The sequence below is a fragment of the Anolis sagrei genome, chromosome 6 (genome assembly GCF_037176765.1).
Source record: "Anolis sagrei isolate rAnoSag1 chromosome 6, rAnoSag1.mat, whole genome shotgun sequence".
In the NCBI taxonomy this organism is placed as follows: Eukaryota; Metazoa; Chordata; class Lepidosauria; order Squamata; family Dactyloidae; genus Anolis; species Anolis sagrei.
In genome coordinates, this window is record NC_090026.1 from 15,830,384 (window position 1) to 15,852,454 (window position 22,071).

The 22,071-nt window shown below is 41.9% G+C and overlaps 1 protein-coding gene across 1 annotated transcript; it reads right to left on the reverse strand.

Annotated features, from left to right (window-relative positions):
- Positions 1 to 762: 762 nt before the first annotated feature.
- Positions 763 to 21,444, reverse strand: LOC132777760 (carbonic anhydrase 4-like). Its single transcript, XM_067469820.1, has 9 exons — positions 21,336 to 21,444; positions 15,107 to 15,200; positions 13,250 to 13,279; positions 11,218 to 11,382; positions 8,043 to 8,188; positions 3,184 to 3,273; positions 2,192 to 2,264; positions 1,925 to 2,088; positions 763 to 1,222 (listed from the first exon to the last, which is right to left on the reverse strand). Exons 2-9 carry the CDS (start codon positions 15,183 to 15,185, stop codon positions 1,052 to 1,054), a joined length of 918 nt encoding a protein of 305 aa, XP_067325921.1. The 5' UTR covers positions 15,186 to 15,200; positions 21,336 to 21,444; the 3' UTR covers positions 763 to 1,051.
- Between the last annotated feature and the right edge of the window lie 627 nt (positions 21,445 to 22,071).

The window sequence follows — 22,071 nt, forward strand, 5'->3', positions numbered from 1 at the left end:
ATTGGTCTGATTCAAGAAACGTGCATACCCTCCAACTGTCGCAATTTGGCAAGACATTGCCAATCGATCTGCTGTCATCCCGCCTTTTCCAGCTGCTTTTGAAATGTCCCAGTTTCTCTCTCCTCCTCTCACTTCTCTCCTTTATCTTCAGCCCTGAATTCAGTTTTTGTAAATTGAAATCAAAGTACAAAAATAATAGAAGAAACAGGGGAGAGGGCAGAGTCTTGTCCTTCGCCTTAAACTCAGGCAAAAGCAAACTGCTGCACCTCTCCTAGCTTGTGTATTCTTTCTCATTAGTAATTTTTGCTATCTTGACCACAATCTGATATTGTCTGGTATCACTTGTCCTGATTGTCATTTATGAAATGCTGTGGGGGCGCGGGGGGGGGGGGGGAGAAGACAGCAGGGAATTCATTTATGTGTGGTCAGTTGAAACATTCACACCTAGCTCCAGCAGAAAAGAGTCCTTTGTCTCACCCTGGTCATTCTACAGATATATAAACCCTTTTTCCTAGTTCCAACAGACCTCACTACCTCTGAGGATGGTTGCCATAGATGCAGGCGAAACGTCAGGAGAGAATGCCTCTAGAACATGGCCATACAGCCCGAAAAAACCCTACAACAACCCATTTATGTGTGATTTCCCAAAACTTTTTGGGTTCAATTTTCATAAAGCTAACCAACACACTTTGACAGAACTTTTAGCAACCAAATATAAAGAAAGAACAAATGTTAGTCAAATTAAAGAAAAACTTGTGTGTATATGTGATAATAGTGGCATTTTAATGTTGTGCAAAAATATAGTCATGACCTTTCTCCACCAAAACAAAATAGAGGTGAAAGAGAAGGCACTCTCCATACTGAAGCAAATCTCTTTCTTCAATGGATTTGAGAGAGCCCTTGTGCAAAACATAGGTGGGCACGATTCATAATAGAGTTGCGATGGATGTAAGTTTGTGTTTCTTTGGATGATCTGAACACATGGAATCGGTCGTCATGCTGCGACATACATGTGCATCCTCACTCACACATAAGACATATTCCTGTTGGTTCAAAACTCCCCGGAGGCTGAGCAGTGTTTTGGGTAAGGATGTCCATGTTTGCTTTCTGTGAAGTAACCGACTTTTCGGTTGTTCAGTGGTTGCAGAGGACGATAATTCTTCTGCATCTTCCTGCCTTCTGCTATAGTGGTGAAATAGAGTGAATCTGTGAATTTCTTCAGCTGCAGAAAATTCAGAAAGCGAAATGGGGACAAAAGCAAAACATTAGCCAGGGTCACCAAACTAAAAAAAACAACAACCCCAAACCTGTGCAAGAAAAAAAACACAAACATTGTAGTATTTGAATCGAGGTCCTCAAGGAATAGCTCAAAATAGGGTGCCTCTACACTGTAGAATTGATGCAGTTTGATTGCCATGGCTCAATGGAATCGTGGGAATTGCAGCTTTATAGCCTTCTCTGGTTTCTATCACAAGCCTTACAACCTCTGAGGATGCTTGCCATAGATGCAGACGAAACGTCAGGAGAGAATGCTTCTAGAACATGGCCACATAGCCTGAAAAACCTACAACAACCCAATGATTCCAGCAATGAAAGCTTTCCACAATACATTTTAATCTTTTTTTCCTCTTCTAACACCCCCTCTTTCTCTCTCTTCCCTCTACTTTTGATAGTACAATTTTTTAAATTTATTTTTCTTTTCTTTCTCTCAATTTTTATACAATATGCAAAAACTTTAATAAATGCTATATTACAAAAATACAGAGCATTGGATAAGCAAAGGTTGGATACGAGAGACTCTACTGTATCAACCCTGGCATTCACATCCAAGTCTCCATTCTTCATTAACGGGACTGAAGGATTCTGCTCTTGGCCGCCACCTCTCCGCCTCAAAACTGGAAAGAAATTGATGTCACCCACTCACCGTTTTGTGAGTCACCTCAATTGGCTGAGGGTAGACAATCCAGGTCACGGCCTCGCTGCAGTTAGGACTTGTGAGGGAGCCAAAGTAGCGGTAGTAGCTTCTCACATCTGCCACCTTCAATAACCCTCCCAAGGAGAACTGTCCATCCAAATTCACAGCATTTCCTAAAGAAAAAAGAAGATGGAAATCCTGGGGATAAAGAGGGGAAAGAGAAAGAGACAAGTGGAAAATCACTCTATTTTCCAGAGAATTCAGAGTGGGGCTCACCTTTCTCTGGGATCTTCCCCAGGAGGTCTGCTAGAGTCTTCCAGGTATTAACACTGGGGGCCTCATTGGACTTCTGGTGGGAAAGGAAGAGATGGAGCAACAATTACAGATAATTCTCCTCTCTAAAAACTTCTCTTTTCCATTTGTATGGAGAGCCGTACCCTATATCGCAGTGGTTCTCAACCTATAGTGCTGCGACCCCTTAATACAGTTCCTCATGTTGTGGTAACCCCCAACCACAACATTGTTTTCATTGCTACTTCATAACTGTAATTTTGCTACTGTTATGAATCGTAAACTAAATATCTGATATGCAGGATGTATTTTCATTCACTGGACCAAATTTGGCACAAATATCCGATACACCCAAATCTGAATACTGATGGGGTTGGGGGGAGGGGGAATCAATTTTGAAATTTGGGAGTTGTAGTTGCTGGGATTTATAGTTAACCTACCATCAAAGATAATTCCGAATTCCACCAACTATGGAATTGAACCAAACTTGGCACACAGGTCTCCCATGACCAACAGCAAATACTGGAAGGGTTTGGTGAGCATTGACCTTGAATTTTGGAGTTGTAGTTCACCTACATTCAGAGAGCACTGTGGATTCAAATAATGATGGAACTGGACCAAATTTAGCATGAATATTCAATATGCCCAAATGTGAACACTGGTGAAGTTTGGGGGAAACAGGCCTTGACATTTGGGAGTTGTATGTAGTTGCTGTGATTTATAGTTCACTTACAATCGAAGATCATTCTGAACTCCACCAATGATGAAATTGAACAAAACTTGGCTCCCAGAACTCCTATGATCAACAGACCTCTCTGACACCACCTTATGACCCCACCCCACCCCCCACCCCGGGGTCCCGACCCCCAGGTTGAGAAATGCTGCTATATGGCTCAGGACATGGCTCTTAAATCAGTCCAACTTTGTCTCTGGTTATTTTCCATTTTGCAATTCCACGTCAATTCCATTGCCCTCACCTTTATGAAGAAGGCCAGGACAGCAAGTCCCTGGGGGTCCTTTTTCGCTTCCTCGAGTGTCATGTTGTTTTTAGTATGAACTATATGGAGCTGATGCAAGAAGATGGGGAGCAAGGCGGAAATGAATGAAAACAAAGAAAGGATCATTACTCACACGGTGCAATAGCAAGATTATGGTGTAACTTAACAGGAAAACGATAGACACTGCTTTTTGCGAGTAGTTGGCATGAATCATTTAACCTGACTGCTACTCTGGGAAACATGATGCTAGATCAGGGTGACCTTTAGTTGTACTTTTTATATTGTATTTTTTTAAAGATGCTCTGAGTCCCAGGTTTAAGAAAAAAGATCAGATATGCATTAATACATCGTAATTATTCTTTGTAGTTTCTTACCAGTCTACCATATGTTACTGATGAGAGTTTTGGGCCAATAGTCAACCAGATTATATTAAAAAATCTAGAGAATCAGTATTCTTCTGGTAGGAGGAAAAGGAGACAGACTTCAACTAGGTCTGAGTCAGCAGGGATCATCCTGCTTTGTGGGAGATGGAGATTCACTTCCTCATTCAACCATAAATCTCACTGAAATCATGAGTATGAGTTCCAAATATGTGGTGGCTTGTGAGTAATGGATTACACTGGCCAACACAGATTTTGGTTCCTCAAATGTTAGTCTCATTTCTGGGTATATTTGGTCTGCAGATTCCAAAAATGGTACCAGTTTTCCCTTATCACCTCTAGTTTTTGAGATACAGAACATATGCCATATACCAGTCATGATCTTCTCTCCCATAAAAAAAAGAATAACCATATCGAATCTGGAGCTGATGCGGTCTATTCAATGCCATTTTTTTGAATCACTTCCCCAAATGACCCCAGGAACAGATCTATAAACCAAGACACTAAGAAAAAAATGTTTTTGTTGAGCCATGGTATAAGACAACCCCATATCTGCAGGGGAGGCAGCCCTAAATTTGTAGTGAAATCAGAAAACGGTGAACAATAGTGAACTCTATTGAAATGAACTACTTCCACCAGAGATTCACCATTTAGGACCTAGAAAATTCCTAGCAAGGTATCCTCTCTAGGAGTTAGCTTGATCCTCCAGGATGACTCTGCAACTGGTATGATAAAGCCCTCAATCATCATTTTAAACAGTTAAATATAATGAAGGTTAGGAATATTTTCTCTAGCAGTTATCACAGCTTACATGGCAGAAGCACTTGTGATAGTTGCCATAACAAGCAGTGTTTTGAAATAATCAGTTGATTAATAAAGGTAAAACAACAGGTGGCATAGGGAGATGGAGGTGCCAACAGAGGTCTTCCAAATCATGAGTTGGGTTGAACCTTTACAAGACCCTTACAATGTCACCACAGATGTGACCTTTGAAGACTTTTCATCAAAGTGGGTGTTAAGTGCTACAGATGATGTTACACCTCAAGACACATTCGAGCTTGTCAACCTCTCCCTTCCATTGCGGTGCCCAGAATTGGACATAGTGTGATTCCAGGTGTGGTCTGACTAAGGCAGAATAGAAGGGTAGCATGACTTCCCTAGATCTAGACACTAGACTCCTATTTATGCAGGTCAAAATCCCATTGGCTTTTTATGCCACCGTATCACATTGTTGGCTCATGTTCACCTTCCTGTCTATGAGGACTACAAGATCTTTTTCATACCTACTGCTGCCGAGCCAGGCATTGTCCCCCATTTCATTTTTTTCTGCCTAAGTGAAGTCTCTTGCATTTGTACCTGTTGAACTTGATTTTGTTGGTTTTGGCCCATCTCTCTAATCTGTGAAGATAGTTTTGAATTCTGCTCCTGTCTTCTGGGGTGTTAGCTATCCCTCCCAATTTGGTGTCATCTGCAGACTTGATGATAATGCCTTCTAATCCTTCATCTAAGTCATTAATAAAGATGTTGAACAGGACCAGGCCCAAGACGGAACCCTGCTTATGGCACTCCACTCATCACTTCTTTCCAGGATGAAGAGGAAGCATAACCAATTAAAGATCCACCTAACCATAATTTTGCCTAGCCTGTATTTGACTAGTTTGTTTGCCAGAAGGTCATGGGGGACCTTGTCAAAGATCTTACTGAAATCCAGATACGCTACATCCACGATGTTCCCTGAATTTACCCAGCTTGTAACTCTATAGAATAATAATAATAATAATATAATAAACCTTTATTTATACCCCGCTATCATCTCCCGAAGGACTCGGTGCAGCTTACAAGAGGCCGAGCCCAAATACATCAGTAAAACACAACAACAACAATACAATAATAAATAAATAAATAAATAAACCTCAGAAACAAAGCAAAAAACATTAATAATAACACCACGGTGCATTAAAACCTGTGGCAGGGCCAAATGTAATACTTAAAATCTTTAAAAGTGGTGGGCATGATCAGGTGAAATAGGATAGATGTTTTAGGGATAGATGGAGCTTGCAGGCAATTCTAGATCTCTAGTAAAGTGCATTTGGAACATATTGCTTGGAGTTTCCTTATTCTGGGAAGGCACACTGGAACAGCCATGTTTTCAACCTCCTTCTAAAGACTGCCAACGTTGGGGCATGCCTGATGTCCTTGGAGAGTGAGTTCCAGAGTTGAGGGGCCACCACCGAGAAGGCCCTGTCCCTCGTCCCCACCAATCGCGCTTGCGATGCAGGTGGGATCGAGAGCAGGGCCTCTCCAGATGATCAAAGCGATTGTGTGGGTTCGTATACAGAGATGCAGTCATGCAGGTTTTTACATATTTTATGTTTTAACATATTTATTTTAAAGAATGTTTTAGGTGAATGTGTAACCCACCACGAGCCATGAGGAGAGGGAGGCAAGAAATTAATATTAATATTAATAATAATAATAATAATAATAATAATAATATATGAAGCATGCAATGCACACTGTGTATACATGGGTCTATTTTGGATTGACACCACTTTGTCTACATCAGGGAGGTTTAAAACTTTTCCCTTCATTGTCCATTTCAGCCCAAAATTCACGCGTGTACACACACACACACATGCACATTAAGACTTCAAAAAGCCACTCTCCAGGGTGATGTAGTTTAGGAGATATATTTGCTACAATCTATCGCCCCCTAGTGGCACCCTTGGAGGATTAACACTAAGGGCCCTTTCACAGTTTTAGAACTATGATTCCACTTTTGACTCTTGTAGTTTTCTTCAAGGAGCAGCAGTTAAAGTAGGGTTATTTACAACTCTCTGCACACAATATCAGAAAAACAAGATAATAAGAAACAGGGATACAATGGATACTGATGATTTATAACCAATTTTATACTAAAACAATAACAAAATTCAGCCAATTAACAAGTATAAAGTTGTTGCTTTTTTGTGTCAGGAACAACTTGTGAAAGAATTGGCCATCTGCAAGGACATTGCCCAGGGCATGCCTTAAGTTTTACCATCCTGTGGGAGGCTTCTCTCATGTCCCCAAATGGGAAGCTGGAGCTGACAGACAGGAGCTCATCCCGCTCCCTGGATTCAAACTGTTGACCTTTTGGTCAGCAGTTCAGCCAGCACAAAGGTTTAACCCATTGCACCATCAAGGGCTCTAGTATAAAGTTGAAAACAGACAAACACAATGAAATCATAAAATAGGTTTGAAAAACAGCTTGAAAAGAATTTCTTACAACTACTAACTTGCAAGTGATTCCTTTTCTGAAAAAAAGCATTGCATTAGTAAGTGACAATATGGTTGTAATCTAAAGAAGGAATATCTTGCTCCTTTTGCCATTTGTACTGTAGACCAACAACTTTTAACATATATTGTCGAAGGCTTTCATGGCCAGAATCACTGGGTTGTTGTAGGATTTTTCAGGCTATATGGCCATGGTCTAGAGGCATTCTCTCCTGACGTTTCGCCTGCATCTATGGCAAGCATCCTCAGAGGTAGTGAGGTCACCTACAACAACCCAACTTTTAACATTCTGGGTTTTTTTTAAGTAACTTGAAAAGTAAATATTTTACGCATTGTGGAGCAACTTGTAACATATTGTTAATATAATGGCAACCAACTATCTTTTGTGGCTGGATACAATAACCAAATGATTTTTAAAGTAACTTTTCAACCAGGGAAGTAATGACCTTGAGTCTGCAAGGCTTGAGCAGGGTTGTCGAGAAGGTGAGTTGGGTCCCAGCTACACGACCTTATAATCCAGTGTCTAAATCCAGATTATCTGCTTTGAACTGGATTGTATGGCAGTGTAAAGGTAAAGGTAGGTAAAGGTAGTCCCCTGACATTAAGTCCAGTCATGTCTGACTCTGGGGTGTGGTGCTCATCTCCATTTCTAAGCCGAAGAGCCAGTGTTGTCCGTAGACACCTCCAAGGTCATGTGGCCGGCATGACTGCATGGAGTGCCGTTACCTTCCCGCCAGAGCAGTACCTATTGATCTACTCACATTTGCATGTTTTTGAACTGCTAGGTTGGCAGAAGCTAGGGCTGACAGCGGAAGCTCACGCCGCTCCCCGGAATCAAACCTGCGACCTTTCAATCAACAAGCTCAGCAGCTCAGTGCTTTAACCCAATGCGCCACCGGGGGCTCCTGTATGGCAGTGTAGACTTATATAATCCAGTTCAAAGCAGATAATCTGGATTCAAAAACTGGATTATATGATAGTGTAGATCCAGCTTTGGAGGTCCTTCTTTCATAGGGTCACTATGGCTCAAAGTCACCTTGAAGACAGTGAACAACCACAAAGCTGTCCCCATTAAAAAAGAAAGAAAGAAATATAGGGGAAAGAAACAACAACACACTTTGAACATATCCCCCCATCTCAAAGAACATAGATAGCCCTCCCTGTCTCCTCTGTTTGGCTCACCTCCATGTCGTGTTTCAGGCCATCGATTGCATGTTCAGAGCCTTTGTGGTGGTAGGTACCCCAGTGGAAGTGGAAGGACTTCAAGGAGTAGATTGCGGGAAGGCCTGGCCCAGAAATGGTAGCTCCATCTTTCATGGCAATTTCAGCTGCAGTGAATCCAAAGCAAAACTTTTTATACCTCCATAAAGGGCAGACGTAATGCACAACACCATGTCCCAATCTAAAACTGACCTGGCAAAGCCCAGCTCCTATTCTTAAGAACAGGCCCAATCAGTTGAGTCTTGTGGCATATGATCTGTCTAGACAAGGCATGAGCACACTTGGGTCCTCCGGGTGTTTTGGACTTCAACTCCCACAATTCCTGGCCTTGTGGGAGGCTTCTCTCATGTCCCTGCATGAGAAGCTGGAGCTGGTAGAGGGAGCTCATCCGCCTCTCCCCGGATTTGAACCTGTGACCTGTCGGTCTTCAGTCCTGCTGGCACAGGGGTTTAACCCACTGCGCCACCGGGGGCTGCTATGTCACATTATCACAGGATGTTTATGCCCCACACCACTGGAGAAATTATACTGTTTAGCTGTTATTGCACCACCTGACATCCTTTGGGAAGTAGCAGCCAATAATGAAAGGACCAAGACAGTGACATCTCCAGCCCATCCTCTGTTTGGATATCAGTCAGCATAGCAACACCTTAAATCAAGAAATAGCTTCCTAAGATCTACAAAGATAGTTGTAGGAACACCCCAGCAAGCAAGAGTCCAAAAGTGGCAGGCTAAAACCAGGAACCCCAATCCATGGCTGATACCAAATGAGAGACTCCTTCCTGGGCACACAGAAGAAGACTGGGCAACCTGGAAGGCACTGAACAGGCTGCGCTCTGGCACCACGAGATGGAGAGCCAACCTTAAGAAATTGGGCCACAAAGTGGAGTCCATGACATGCGAGTGTGGAGAAGAGCAAACCACAGACCACTTACTACAATGCAGTCTGAGCCCTGCCACATGCACAATGGAGGACCTTCTTATAGCAACACCAGAGGCACTCCAAGTGGCCAGCTACTGGTCAAAGGACATTTTGTATAATGCCAAGTTTTTTAACTTTTTTGTGTTTCTAAATACATTATGACTGTACCCTCAATTTGCTTCTGATATGATAAATAAAATAATCAGTGTCAGGGATAAAACCTGCCACCACCTAAAGCCACTAGTATAAGATTGCTGGCAGAGTCTTTTGGCTTCTGAATTAGCAATAATTCATTCTTAACAGCCACGCTTTGTGTAGAGTCAAACCCAAGTTAGCATATATGGGTATCTGCATTTTGTACATCATAGAGACAAACAGAAGTTGGCATATGCATTAAATGTATTTTTAGTTATGCACAAACATTTAAGTCGACTGGTTGTTGATTTAGTGCTGTGAGCTTTCAAAGTATGGTATAAATCAAAGAAGCAAGAATTTGTGTATACTTCATAGTTCACAATGTTCTCTCTTCCACACACGCCATAGCAGAACATATTAATATAACAACAATGTGCATATACAAATGAAGAATTAGAATCATTGTGGTCACCCTTGGTTTACGTTTTCGTCAGAACAAAGCAAGAGGCAGCAATAGGCAAAGAACAGATATGGAATGGGAGGAATCCTAGCCCTTTTCCAAACCAACTGGAGTCACCGTAATAAAAGGAATATTTTCCTCCAATTCCCCAAAGGTGCACCATATTGGGTTGTTGTAGGTTTTTCCGGGCTATATGGCTATGTTCTAGAGGCATTTTCTCCTGACGTTTCACCTGCATCTGTGGCAAGCATCCTCAGAGATAGTGAGGTCTGTTGGAAGTAGGAAAATGGGTTTATATATCTGTGGAATAAACCCATTTTCCTACTTCCAACAGACCTAACTACCTCTGAGGATGCTTACCATAGATGCAGGCAAAAGGTCAGGAGAAAATGCCTCTAGAACATGGCCATATAGCCCAGAAAAACCTAAAACAACCCAGTGATTCCAGCCATGAAAGCCTTCAACAATACAGTGCACCACATTGTTTTTTGCTTCTCTTGAGAATGACACCATGGACAAATTCAATGCATTTCAGCATAAAGCAGTGGTTCTCAACTTTCTTAATGCCGTGACCCCTTAATACAATTCTTTATGTTCTGGTGACCCCCAACCATAACATTATTTTCATTGCTACTTCATAATTATAATTTTGCGACTGTTATGAATCTTTATGTAAATAACTGATATGCAGGATGCACCAGATTTGGCACAAATACTCAATACGCACAAATTTGAGGGAGGGATTAATTTTGTCATTTAGGAGTTGTAGTTGCTGGGATTTATAGTTAACCTACAACCAAAGAGCATTCTGAACTCCACCAATGATGGAATTGAACCAAACTTGGCACACAGAACTCCCATGACCAACAGAAAATACTGGAAGCGTTTGGTGGGCATTGACCTTGAATTTTGGAGTTGTAGTTCACCTACATCCAGAGAGCACTGTGAACTCAAACAATGAAGGACCTGGACCAAACTTGGAACGGATACTCATTATGGCCAAATGTGAATAGTGGTTGAGTTGGAGAAAATAAACCTTTACATTTGGAAGTCGTAGTTGCTGGGATTTATAGTTCACCTACAATCAAAGAACATTCTGAACTTCACCAGCAACAGAATTGGACCAAACTTCCTACACAGAACCCCCATGACCAACAGAAAATACTGTGTACTCTTCTGGTTTTTGACTACCCCACTGACACCCCCTCGTGAACCCCCCAGGGGCCCCGACCCCCAGGTTGAAAAATGCTTGCATAAAGTGTATGCCATCTCTTATCACCTTCAATCATGATACTAACATATTCAGTTGTATACATCATGAAGAAATCTAGTGGTCCTTTTATTCCCAAATTTGCTTTGCAGCATAACTCTTATTTATCGGGACAATACAGAATGGTCACCTGCTGATTCAAAAGCTTTAGAAAAGTAGGTGGAACTCAACTGACTGCCTGTATCCTTCCAGTTTTCAATTGAAAAGCAGCTTGGAGGCCAGCATCTCACTGCTCCAGACAATTGTCATATGCTGTGACAGATCTTCCTGACACCATCTGACATTCAAGAGCCATCCCATCTCAGTGTCTTACATATCAATTTGTAGTTGCTCATTTGCCTTCACTTACCGTAATGCCCTGTGTTCTTAAGGACATACGGCCTCTTGCGGTCTTCATAGCCAGAAAAATTAATTGGACCCAAGCAGTCATCAGATATGGCTTTCTTGGTTACGATATTGATGGGAGACTGATTCTTGCCATTGCATTTACCAAGAGATGACCATGTTTTTGGGCCTGAGGATATGGAAAGAAAGGCAGTTGCTGTTGATTTATTGAGATACATTTCCTCTCTCTCTTATCTCAATACTTCTTGTCTCTCCAGCATCCACTTGGAAAGCACAAGGAAAATAAACGAAGCGTGCTACTTAAATCAGCTCCAAAGCCTGGATCAGCATAGCTTTATTGCAATCTAAACTATAAACTATATACAGGAGCAGAGAAAAACACATTCAATCACTTAGCCATACATTGTTGGAAGCACATGCTTATCAGATCTTCTGGCATGCCTCTACATCACAGGAACTTTCCAAAGTTATGCTCTAGCAATCCATCACAGCTCTATACATTTATCTCTTGTATTACATTGCTACATCACACAGTTTAAACTACAAACAATATTTCACCACATTTAAACATCATGTTGTGATAGTTGCATGTAATAAACCTACCAATATTTTCTACCAGAGCATCTGTAATGAGAAGCCTTTACCCCAAAATCCACAACAGACAGATGTTGGCTGTGACTCCTACATACACTCCTTAGGTTAACCTCCTTTTCACAGTAATTCATTTAGTATAACAGAGATGGTTCCTTTATAAAATACACTCTAAATGGCTAAGAAGGTGAAGCCAGTTTCTAAATAATTTTCTGATTGGATAGCTAGATCACTTTCCTAAAAACAAAGTTTCTTTCACAAGTAGTCAAAACAACAATCTACCTTCACCAAGGAGCCGGATTCTACTACTCACAAATGCATATTTTGTTTGCAAGTTTGTGATGTGGTGCATACTTTGTCTTTCTCTTTCCCTAAATAAGTTATATATCTTGATTGTGTTGCTGTATTATCCTGGCAGGACCACCTCATACAATTTTCCTATGTGCCAAGAGTGTGCAAAGTCTCTATACGTTTCAGAGTGAAAATTGCAAGTTCTATAAAATTTGGATTTCTATGAGCTAAAGGAAATCCAAGGCATGCTCCTTTACCGGGCATGTAGCCCGGGGGGGGGGGGGGGGGGGCTTGAGGGGCTTCAGCCCCCCCCCCCCCCGAAATTCTCATGGTGGTTCGCGAAAAGGCCTTACTGGTGCATTATTTAAACTTATGTTTATTCATATCATGATCTGATCACCATACTCAATATATCCCATATGCATGGGGGTATTGGGGTAATGATACAAAAGGTTTGCTAGGCTAGGCCCTCTTTCACTCAGACTCAGCCCCCCCCCGAAACTCAGCCCCCCCCCCAAAAAAACCCCTGAAAAAAATTCACACACACCCCGAAACGAAATCCTGGCTACGGGCCTGTCCTTTACAGTTTATTTTTTGTATTGAGCTAAGCTATAAGGAGGAGAACTTGGCCACAGGGCTTATAAACAGCCCAAGTGCAAACTCTCCAAAAGGAGACGAAGATGCTTGCAATATGACATATCCAAAAGGCACTACATCAGGCATGGGCAAACTTAGTTCCCTCCAGGTGTTTTGGACTTCAACTCCCACAATTCCTAACAGCCTACCGGCTGTTAGAAATTATGGGAGTTGGAGTCCAAAACACCTGGAGGAACAAAGTTTGCCCATGCCTGCCCTAGATTGGAGAACTCTGGAATAGGAATGTTAAGTTTGGTTAAATATAGCTGAAGGCATAATAAGAATAAGAATAATCTTTATTTATAGCCTGGCCTATCTCCCCAAGGGGACTCAGGGAGGCTTACAACAATATAAACACAATGGCAAACATTCAGTGCCAGTGAAGCATCTTCAAAGCCCCAATAGGAGAAGCTTCTTCCCTTTCTTTACCCTAAATGTATCATTCACCTACTTGTGGATACAGCCTTTGGGAAGGATGTTGGAAGCACGGCTTGAACCAAAGAATGCTGTTTACTTACCGCAATGTGGTCGGTCATAGCACCAGGGATCTGTGGGAAAGATTGAGAGATGAAGAACAAGAATGAACATGGAGTAGGATTGCTTTCTGCTGCAATATGTAGATGTCCTCCTGATCTCCCACCCACACAGGTAAGAGAACATTGTAGATTGTTGTTGTCTGCCTTCAAATCGTTTCCAACTTATGATGGTCCTAAGATGAACCTATTATGGGTTTTGCTTGGTGAGATTTGTTTAGAGGAGGTCAGCTTTCATCTTCTTCTGGAGCTGAGAAAGTATGAATTGCCTAAGGTCACTCAACAGGTTACCATGCCCAAATGGGGACTTGAACTTATATCAAAGTCCAATATGGAAACCATTATACTATGCATTCCTTTTCATTCAATCAGGCATGGGAAACCTTTGGATGGTTTCCCATGCCTAAACTCACACAGAGACCTCCAAGCACCCCAAAGTCTCTCATTGTAATTAAATGAGGTACATTTTGGTAATTTTGGAGCTGAAAATGCCTCCTTCACAAAAAAAAAGCCCAATTCATAGGTAAAGGTTTCCCTTGACATTATGTCTAGTCATGTCTGACTCTGGGGGTTGGTGCTCATCTCCATTTCTAAGCCAAAGAGCCGGCATTGTCCATCGACACCTCCAAGGTCATGTTGCCAGCATGACTGCATGGAGCGCAACGTGTTACCTTCCCGCAGAAGTGGTACCTATTCATTTACTCACATTTGCATGTTTTCGAACTGCTAGGTTGGCAGAAGATGGGCCTAATAGCAAGAGCTCACCCCACTCTCCGGATTCAAATCGCCAACCTCTTGGTCAGCAAGTTCAGCAGCTCAGCGGTTTAACCTGCTGTGCCACCAGGGAGCCCAATGCATATCCTCCAGCATTTCATGTAGCGTTTGCCTTTCCCACCCCCAGAACTCATCCAGCTCTCTAAATACACCCCCAAATGGCAGAAAATCAGCAATAATGGAAAATAGTAGAGGCACAGTATCACTTCTGATGTATTTCTACATCTTAGTCGGCAATAGAGGTGAAAATGTATTCTCATCCCCTACATTCAGTTGCCTGTCCCTGCATTAAATAGGAACATTCTTCATCCCACCCCTTCTCCGTCAATGATAGTTATTATATGCTGCAGACATTCTTAGTTAACACTGAACCAATACATGCATCATTAGAAAGTTCCCTTCTGATAGGAAAAATGTGGGTTTATACATCTTGAGGTTTCTAGTAGTTCTTCACTGTGGTTCTGGGTTGATATGATTAAACCATTCAATAAATTCCTAAGAAATCAGGCAATACTTTCTAAGAAAATGAATCAGTTCTCTAGGTTTGCTGGTCCCTTGTGGTTAGACAATGGCGGTCTCAAGATCCTGTGAATCATTAGCCTTTTACTAGGGCAAACTAACAGTTAACCTCTCTGAACTCTCAAAATGGGTGCAGATTGGTATTGTTAAGTGCCTTAAAGTCAGCTTTGACTTGTGGCGTCTCTACGAATGGGACCTCTAAGTCACCCTACGATCAAAAGCTTTGCCCAGGTTTTGCAGACTAAGGACTGTTGCTTCCCTAATTGAAAAGATACTCTTTTCCTATCTACTTCCATTTCCTCAAGCATTATCGTCTTTTCTAGTGAGCCATCTCTTCATAGTATGGCCAAAGGTTAGCCATCTTGACCCCTAGGAAGAGTTCAGACCTGATTTGCTGCAGGATCTACTGATTTGTCTTTTAACGGTTCACGTTATCTGCAGAACTCTCATCCTGCACCAGATTTCAAATGTGTTGAATAGATTATTACCTTCTTTAACAATGGCATTATGTTTAAAGTAAACATTTAACAAAACGGTACTGAATCTTACCTTTGTTGCCAATGCAGGCTCCTCCAAATAATAATAATAGCCCCAATATGTGGAGTGTTGCTTTTATTGTAGGACCCATGATCTCAATGTTTACCTGCACAGAAAAAAGTATAATCTGAGAGATTAAGGACCATATTCTACCCAACATGTCCCTCTGCTACATCCATAGACAACATTAGTAGAGATATGTATTTATCGTGTCAGGAGCAACCAGACAGTTGTATTACATTTTTAACAAAACAAACAAACAGACAAAACACAAAGTTTGAAAGCTTGGTAGTTGATTAAATGAGGTTTAAATGAGGATTAAATGAAATTTGGGAGTTGTGGTTGTTGGGATTTATAGTTTTATTTATTTATCGTGTCAGGGCAACCAGACCATTGTATTACATTTCAAAGAGAACAAAACAAACAAACAGATTAAAAAAACACAAAGTTTGCAAGCTTGGTAGTTGTCCTTTGACCAGTATCTGGCTACTTGGAGTGCCTCTGGTGTTGCCGCAAGGAGGTCCTCCATTGTGCACGTGGCAGGGCTCAGGTTGCATTGCAGCAGGTGGCCAGTGGTTTGCTTTTCTCCGCACTCGCATGTCGTGGATTCCACTTTGTAGCCCCATTTCTGAAGGTTGGCTCTGCATCTCGTGGTGCCAGAGTGCAGTCTGTTCAGTGCCTTCCAAGTCTCCCAGTATTCTGTGTGCCCAGGGGGGAGTCTTTCATTTGGTATCAGCCATTGATTGAGGTTCTGAGTTTGAGCCTGCCACTTTTGGCCTCTCGCTTGCTGGGGTGTTCCAGCTAGTGTTTCTGTAGATCAGGGGTCCTCAAACAGAGGGCCAGGTCCCAGTTCCTCAAACTGTTGGTGGGCCGGATTATAATTTGAAAAAAAAATGAATGACTTCCTATGCACACTGCAAATATCTTATTTGTAGTGCAAAAAACAATACAATAATTAAAATGAAGAACAATTTTAACAAATATAAACTTATTAGTAATCCAATGGGAAGTGCGGCTGGTGAGATAGGGTTGTTGTTGTTGTTGTGTGCTTTCAAGTCATTTCAGACTTAGGTTGACCCTGAGCAAGGTCTGGTAAATGACCTTGGAGGGCTGTATCCGGCCCCTGGGCCTTAGTTTGAGGACCCCTGGTCTAGATCCAGGGAAGTCATGCCTCCCCTCTATTCTGCCTTGGTTAGATCACACTTGGAATACTGTGTCCAATTCTGGGCAACACAACTGAAGGTAGATGTTGACAAGCTGGAATGTGTCCAGAGGAGGGCAACTCAAATGATCAAGGGTCTGGAGAACAAGTCCCATGATGAGCGGCTTAAAGATCTGGGGCATGCTTACCCTTCAGAAGAGAAGGCTGAGAGGAGACATGATGGCCATGTATAAATATGTGAGAGGAAGTCATAGGGAGGAGGGAGCAAGCTTGTTTTCTGCTGCCCGGGAGACTAGGACACTGAACAATGGTTTCAAACTACAGGAAAGGAGATTCCATCTGAACATTAGGAAGAACTTCCTGACTGTGAGAGATCTTCAGCAGTGGAACTCTCTGCCCCAGTGTGGTGGAGGCTCCTTCTTTGGAGGCTTTGAAACAGAGGCTGGATGGCCATCTGTTGGGGGTGCTTTGAATGCAATTTTCCTGCTTCTTGGAATAATGGGGTTGGACTGGATGGATCACAAGGTCTCTTCCAGCTCCATAATTCTATGAGTTGTGAGGCCACCACCATCAAAAGATTGGGGCAGTGAGCATCTGGTGTAAAGCTGTTGCATCGATGGGACATGAAGCTGTGACCATGAAGGAAATCAGTTTGGGAACCAACTAATTAAAATCATTTATCATTTATGTTTTGAAATTTCCTATTAAATTTCAAAATAAAGAGATAACATAATTGCAGCACATTGCAATCAGTTAGTGAAACTGGAATTGCAACATTCTTCCTAATATTCAGGTGGAATCTCCTTTCCTGAACATAAAGTTTCATTCATTCATTCATCTTTTCCATCCCAGTTGAAGCCCTCCAGATGTGGCTGGACTACAACTCCCATTGTACTCACCAAATGGAGGGGAGCGATAGAAGCTGTGTCCCAACCATATCTGAAGATTACATGAATGACTGATGCATTTAGGACACATGTCAGTATCTGCCCTACTTAGAGCAAGTCAGCTATGTTGGAGGTTAGCCAGCACGATGCCAACAGTCTCCTTCAATCTCTTATCCATTTACTTGACAACAGAATGGCTCGTATCTTGATTATCCCGACATTATCTACATTTCAGAAGTCATAGTCATTTCAAATAGCCAAAGGTTTATATATAATATTGCCGGGAAGGATGAAAGAAAGGCATTAGCTGAGTCTTCCCTCCTCTTACATCACTGCATAATCTGGAGAACCCTTGATGCAGATGGGTGATATTTTAACAGGCTCTTTATTGGATTAATCATCTAATGAGCAGGTTCAATCCTTCATCCTTCCCTCCTTGAATGAGCCTCTTTAGTTGATGTAGAGATCAAGGATTCCTGGCCCCCCAAGTAGCCTATGACAATTAAACAACATCCCAAAGGATAAAGTGTCTGACTATTACAGAACACGTGCATAGCAATAAACTATGATCCATTCTAGAGTATGAAAACTTAGCATTTAAAAGTAATCCATTGCAATGCTGGAAACGCTATGGTAGACCTCCAGTTCAAGAATTAAAGTCTTTGGGCACAACAGATTTTATCTGAGCTGCGCATATCCTTTGGTTACACTATTTTAAATGGTTTGAACAGGTTTTTAATTGTATGGTTTTAAACTACTAATCTTTTAATAAGTTTTTAATCTTACACAATTATTGCTGTTGTTTATTGTTCGAAATTGATTTTATCACACACAACCACAAGATCTTCAGATATAGGGTGGCACATCAATCTATATAAATAAAAATGTAATGTTCGTTTGTGGTATTAACAGAACTCAAAAACCACTTGACGAATTGACACCAAATTTGGACACAAGACACCTAGCAACCCAATGTATGCCCTTCACTCAAAAAAATTGCTTTTGACATTTGGGAGTTGTAGTTGCTGGGATTTATAGTTCACCTACAATCAAAGAGCATTCTGAACCCCACCAACCATGGAATTGAACCAAACTTGGACACAGTTCTCTCATGACCAACAGAAAATACTGGAAGGGTTTGGTGGGCATTGACCTTGAGTTTTGGAGTTGTAGTTCACCTACATCCAGAGATCATTGTGGACTCAAGCAATGATGGATCTGGACCAAACTCTACACGGATACTCAATATTCCCAAATGTGAACACTGGTGGAGTTTGGGGAAAATAGAATCTTGACATTTGGGAGTTGTAGTTGCTGGGATGTATAGTTCACTTACAATCACAGAGCATTCCGAACCCCACCAACAATAGAATTGGGCCACAGAACCCCTATGTGGGCCACAGCAACGCGTGGCAGGAGACAGCTAGTCTATATAAATAAAAATGCAATGTTCATTTGTGGGATTAACATAATTCAAAAACCACTGGACGAATCAACACCAAATTTGGATACAATACACCTACCAGGCCAATGAGTGACTATCACTCATAAAAAACATTGAAAAACACAGTGGAAGAGACTTAGAAAGCCAAAAAATAAAAATAGATTACAACACATGTGCAAAACCACACATATACACAAATATATACACATATATACACACACAAAACTCATATACTTGGCCACAGCAATGCATGGCAGGGGACGGCTAGTATTTTACTAAATAAATTACTAAATCAAACATTAGCTATTGCATTTTTTGTTACCCTCTAGTTAATTACCATTAATTTGGTGGGGATTTATTTCGCCCTCCTCAAAATCTACAGAGACACTCGCAGGAACATCTCAGCAAGTGAGAGTCCAAAAGTGGCAGGCTAAAACCTGGAACCTCAATCCATGGCTGATACCAGATGAGAGACTCCCTCCCGGGCACACAGAAAACTGAGCCACTTGGAAGGTGCTGAACAGGCTGTGCTCTGGCACCACGAGATACAGAGCAAACCTTAAGAGATGGCACCACCAAGTGAAGTCCATGACATGCTAGTGTGGAGAAAAGCAAACCACGGACCACCTATCACAATGCAGTCTGAGCCGTGCCACATGCACAATGGAGGACCTTCTTACAGCAACATCAGGGGCACTACAAGTGGCTAGCTACTGGCCAAAGGATATTTAATATAATGACAAGATTTCAAACTTTGATCTGATTAAGGGCTGAGGCTGTTAGGAATTGTGGGAGTTGAAGTCCAAAACACCTGGAGGACCCAAGTTTGCCCATCCCCGACCTATTTGGATAATTTTGGAATCCCAGATAAGAGATGTTTTTTATAATACCGCCTTGAGTCGTCTGCGGGCTGAGAGGGGTAGTATTAAAATGTAGCAAATAAATAAATAAAATGCTCAACCTGTATAGTCCAGATTCCACCCTCATGGAACACCCTCATAGACCATCAGCAACAAAAACAATATATGCTTGTAACACATGCAGGTTATATGGTTTGAGGCATCATTGTAATTTCATAATAATGATAGCTCTAAGTCACCTTTTCCCAACCTGGGTCCATGGACCACCAGAGGCCCACAAGAATGAAAATATGGTCCACGGTCTCACCATTACTAAAATGTTGCCTCCAAACCACACGGCAACTAGAGTGAAACCCTCTTATAGTGCCGAGGCAACGGCAATGTCGGATGGGAAGAGGCTGACTACCCACAAAAGATTACTAGTATGACATCAGCTCTATATTATTAAATATGGTTTTCTGTGGGCAAGCAGATAGTGACTACTGGATAGCATATATTCTGTATCAGAAACTGGAGCTGATGTGATCTATCCAATTCAATTTTCTAAATCAGCACCTCAAATAACCAAGCCCAATCTAAAGTTGACCAGAAACAGATTCATAACCCTTTTGGTACTAATGTTAGAGAGTGGTCCCTGATCAAAGTGGTCCCTGGTCAAAGTAGTGCCTGGTCAAAGTAGTCCCTGGTCAAAGTAGTCCCTGGTCAAAGCAGTCCCCGGTTAAGTGGTCCCCAATCAAAGTGGTCCCTGGTCAAAATAGTGCCTGGTCAAAGTGGTCCCTGGTCAAAGTGGTCCCTGGTCAAAGTACTGCCTGGTCAAAGTAGTCCCTGGTCAAAGTGGTCCCCGGTCAAGTGGTCCCCAATCAAGGTGGTCCCTGGTCAAAGTACTGCCTGGTCAAAGTAATCCCTGGTCAAAGTGGTCCCCGGTCAAGTGGTCCCCAATCAAGGTGGTCCCTGGTCAAAGTAGTGCCTGGTAAAAGTAGTGCCTGGTCAAAGTACTGCCTGGTCAAAGTGGTCCCCGGTCAAGTGGTCCCTGCTCAAAGTGTTCCCTGGTCAAAGTGGTCCCTGGTTCAAAGTGGTCCCTGGTCAAAGTCGTCCCTGGTCAAAGTGGTCCCTGGTCAAGTGGTCCCTGGTCAAAGTGATCCCTGCTCAAAGTGGTCCCTGGTCAAAGTAGTGCCTGGTCAAAGTAGTCCCTGGTCAAAGTGGTCCCTGGTCAAGTGGTCCCCAATCAAAGTAGTGTCTGGTCAAAGTGGTCCCTGGTTAAAGTAGTGTCTGGTCAAAGTGGTCCCTGATCAAGTGGTCCCTGGTCAAAGTAGTCCCTGGTCAAAAAAGGGTTGGGAACCACTGCTCTAAGTCCAGCACATGCACATTAGAAGGTCCATAAAGTAAATCAGCATAGAGTTTTAGCCTTGTAGATATATTGATACAGCAGATGTCAGCTGGACTCATGAAAAGTTTTTCTGAGGTTGCATCGAACTACAAGCATATTTTTAATTTAAAAATAAAACATTTCTGCTGAACTATTGCACAAACATTTTATAGACCATCATTTTGACATAATCCCTGGAATGGTGTCGCCAAGTACAGTTAGCACCCCCTAAATCCCAGTATTGATGCAGTTGGGGAAGTTTGATTTCCCTCCATTGAAATTCTCAAGATGGAACATTTTTTTTTCTCAGGAAAAAAATAATTCCTGGATCCCCCTTCCATAGGGTCCAAGAATGGACAAACTTGGTCCCTCCAGGTGTTCTGGACTCCAACTTCCACAATTCCTAACAGCCTATCGGCTGTTAGGAATTGTGGGAGTTGAAGTCCAAAACACCTGGAGGGCCCAAGTTTGCCCATGCCTGGTATAGTCCCATCCCCTGAAAGATGCCTCCCCTCTTCTTACCTGCTCAACCAGAGTCACCTTGGATTGCTGCTGAAGCCAGTTGGAATTGCCTTCTTCTCAGAAGCTTATTACATTTATTATGGGCCACCTCCTGGGGAGGAGGCGAGTTACGAGTGAGAAGGAGGAGTCATCGAGGGTGACAATTGAACACGTCCTGAAGCACAAACAGATCTGGACCAGATAAATTGGCACTGGCCGGGAGATGTCAAAACTCAGCAATGAAGAAATTGATCTTTCGTTTGCATGCTTTGCATACAACCAGGAAGTCAATCTGGTCAGTTAGCTATTATAATCACAAGTCAACAAAATCAAACTTTTTGTAATCATCAGAAATGAGAATAGCACAGTTTAAATCAATTTTTATGCTGATTTTAAATATGTTTTTATTTTTTCCATCACATCAGCTTTTACAAATATGAGAAATGGTATATTACAATGCACATTTCGCATCACATTCATGAACACAAGCCAACAAATATTTTTCATCAGATATAATTTTAGATCATTTTGATAGATTTTTTGTGTTGAATCAGATCTGTGTTTATGTTTTCTCTCTCACAGGTAGTTTTTGCAATCAGGCTAATCGAATAATTAATGCATTTACACACTGATATCAATAGAATCTAATTAACCATAAGCCAACAAATATTTTTCATCAAATATAATTTTAAGTCATTCTTATAGAGATTTTTGTGCTGAATTCAGATCTGTGTTTATTTTTTATCTTTCTTGTGTA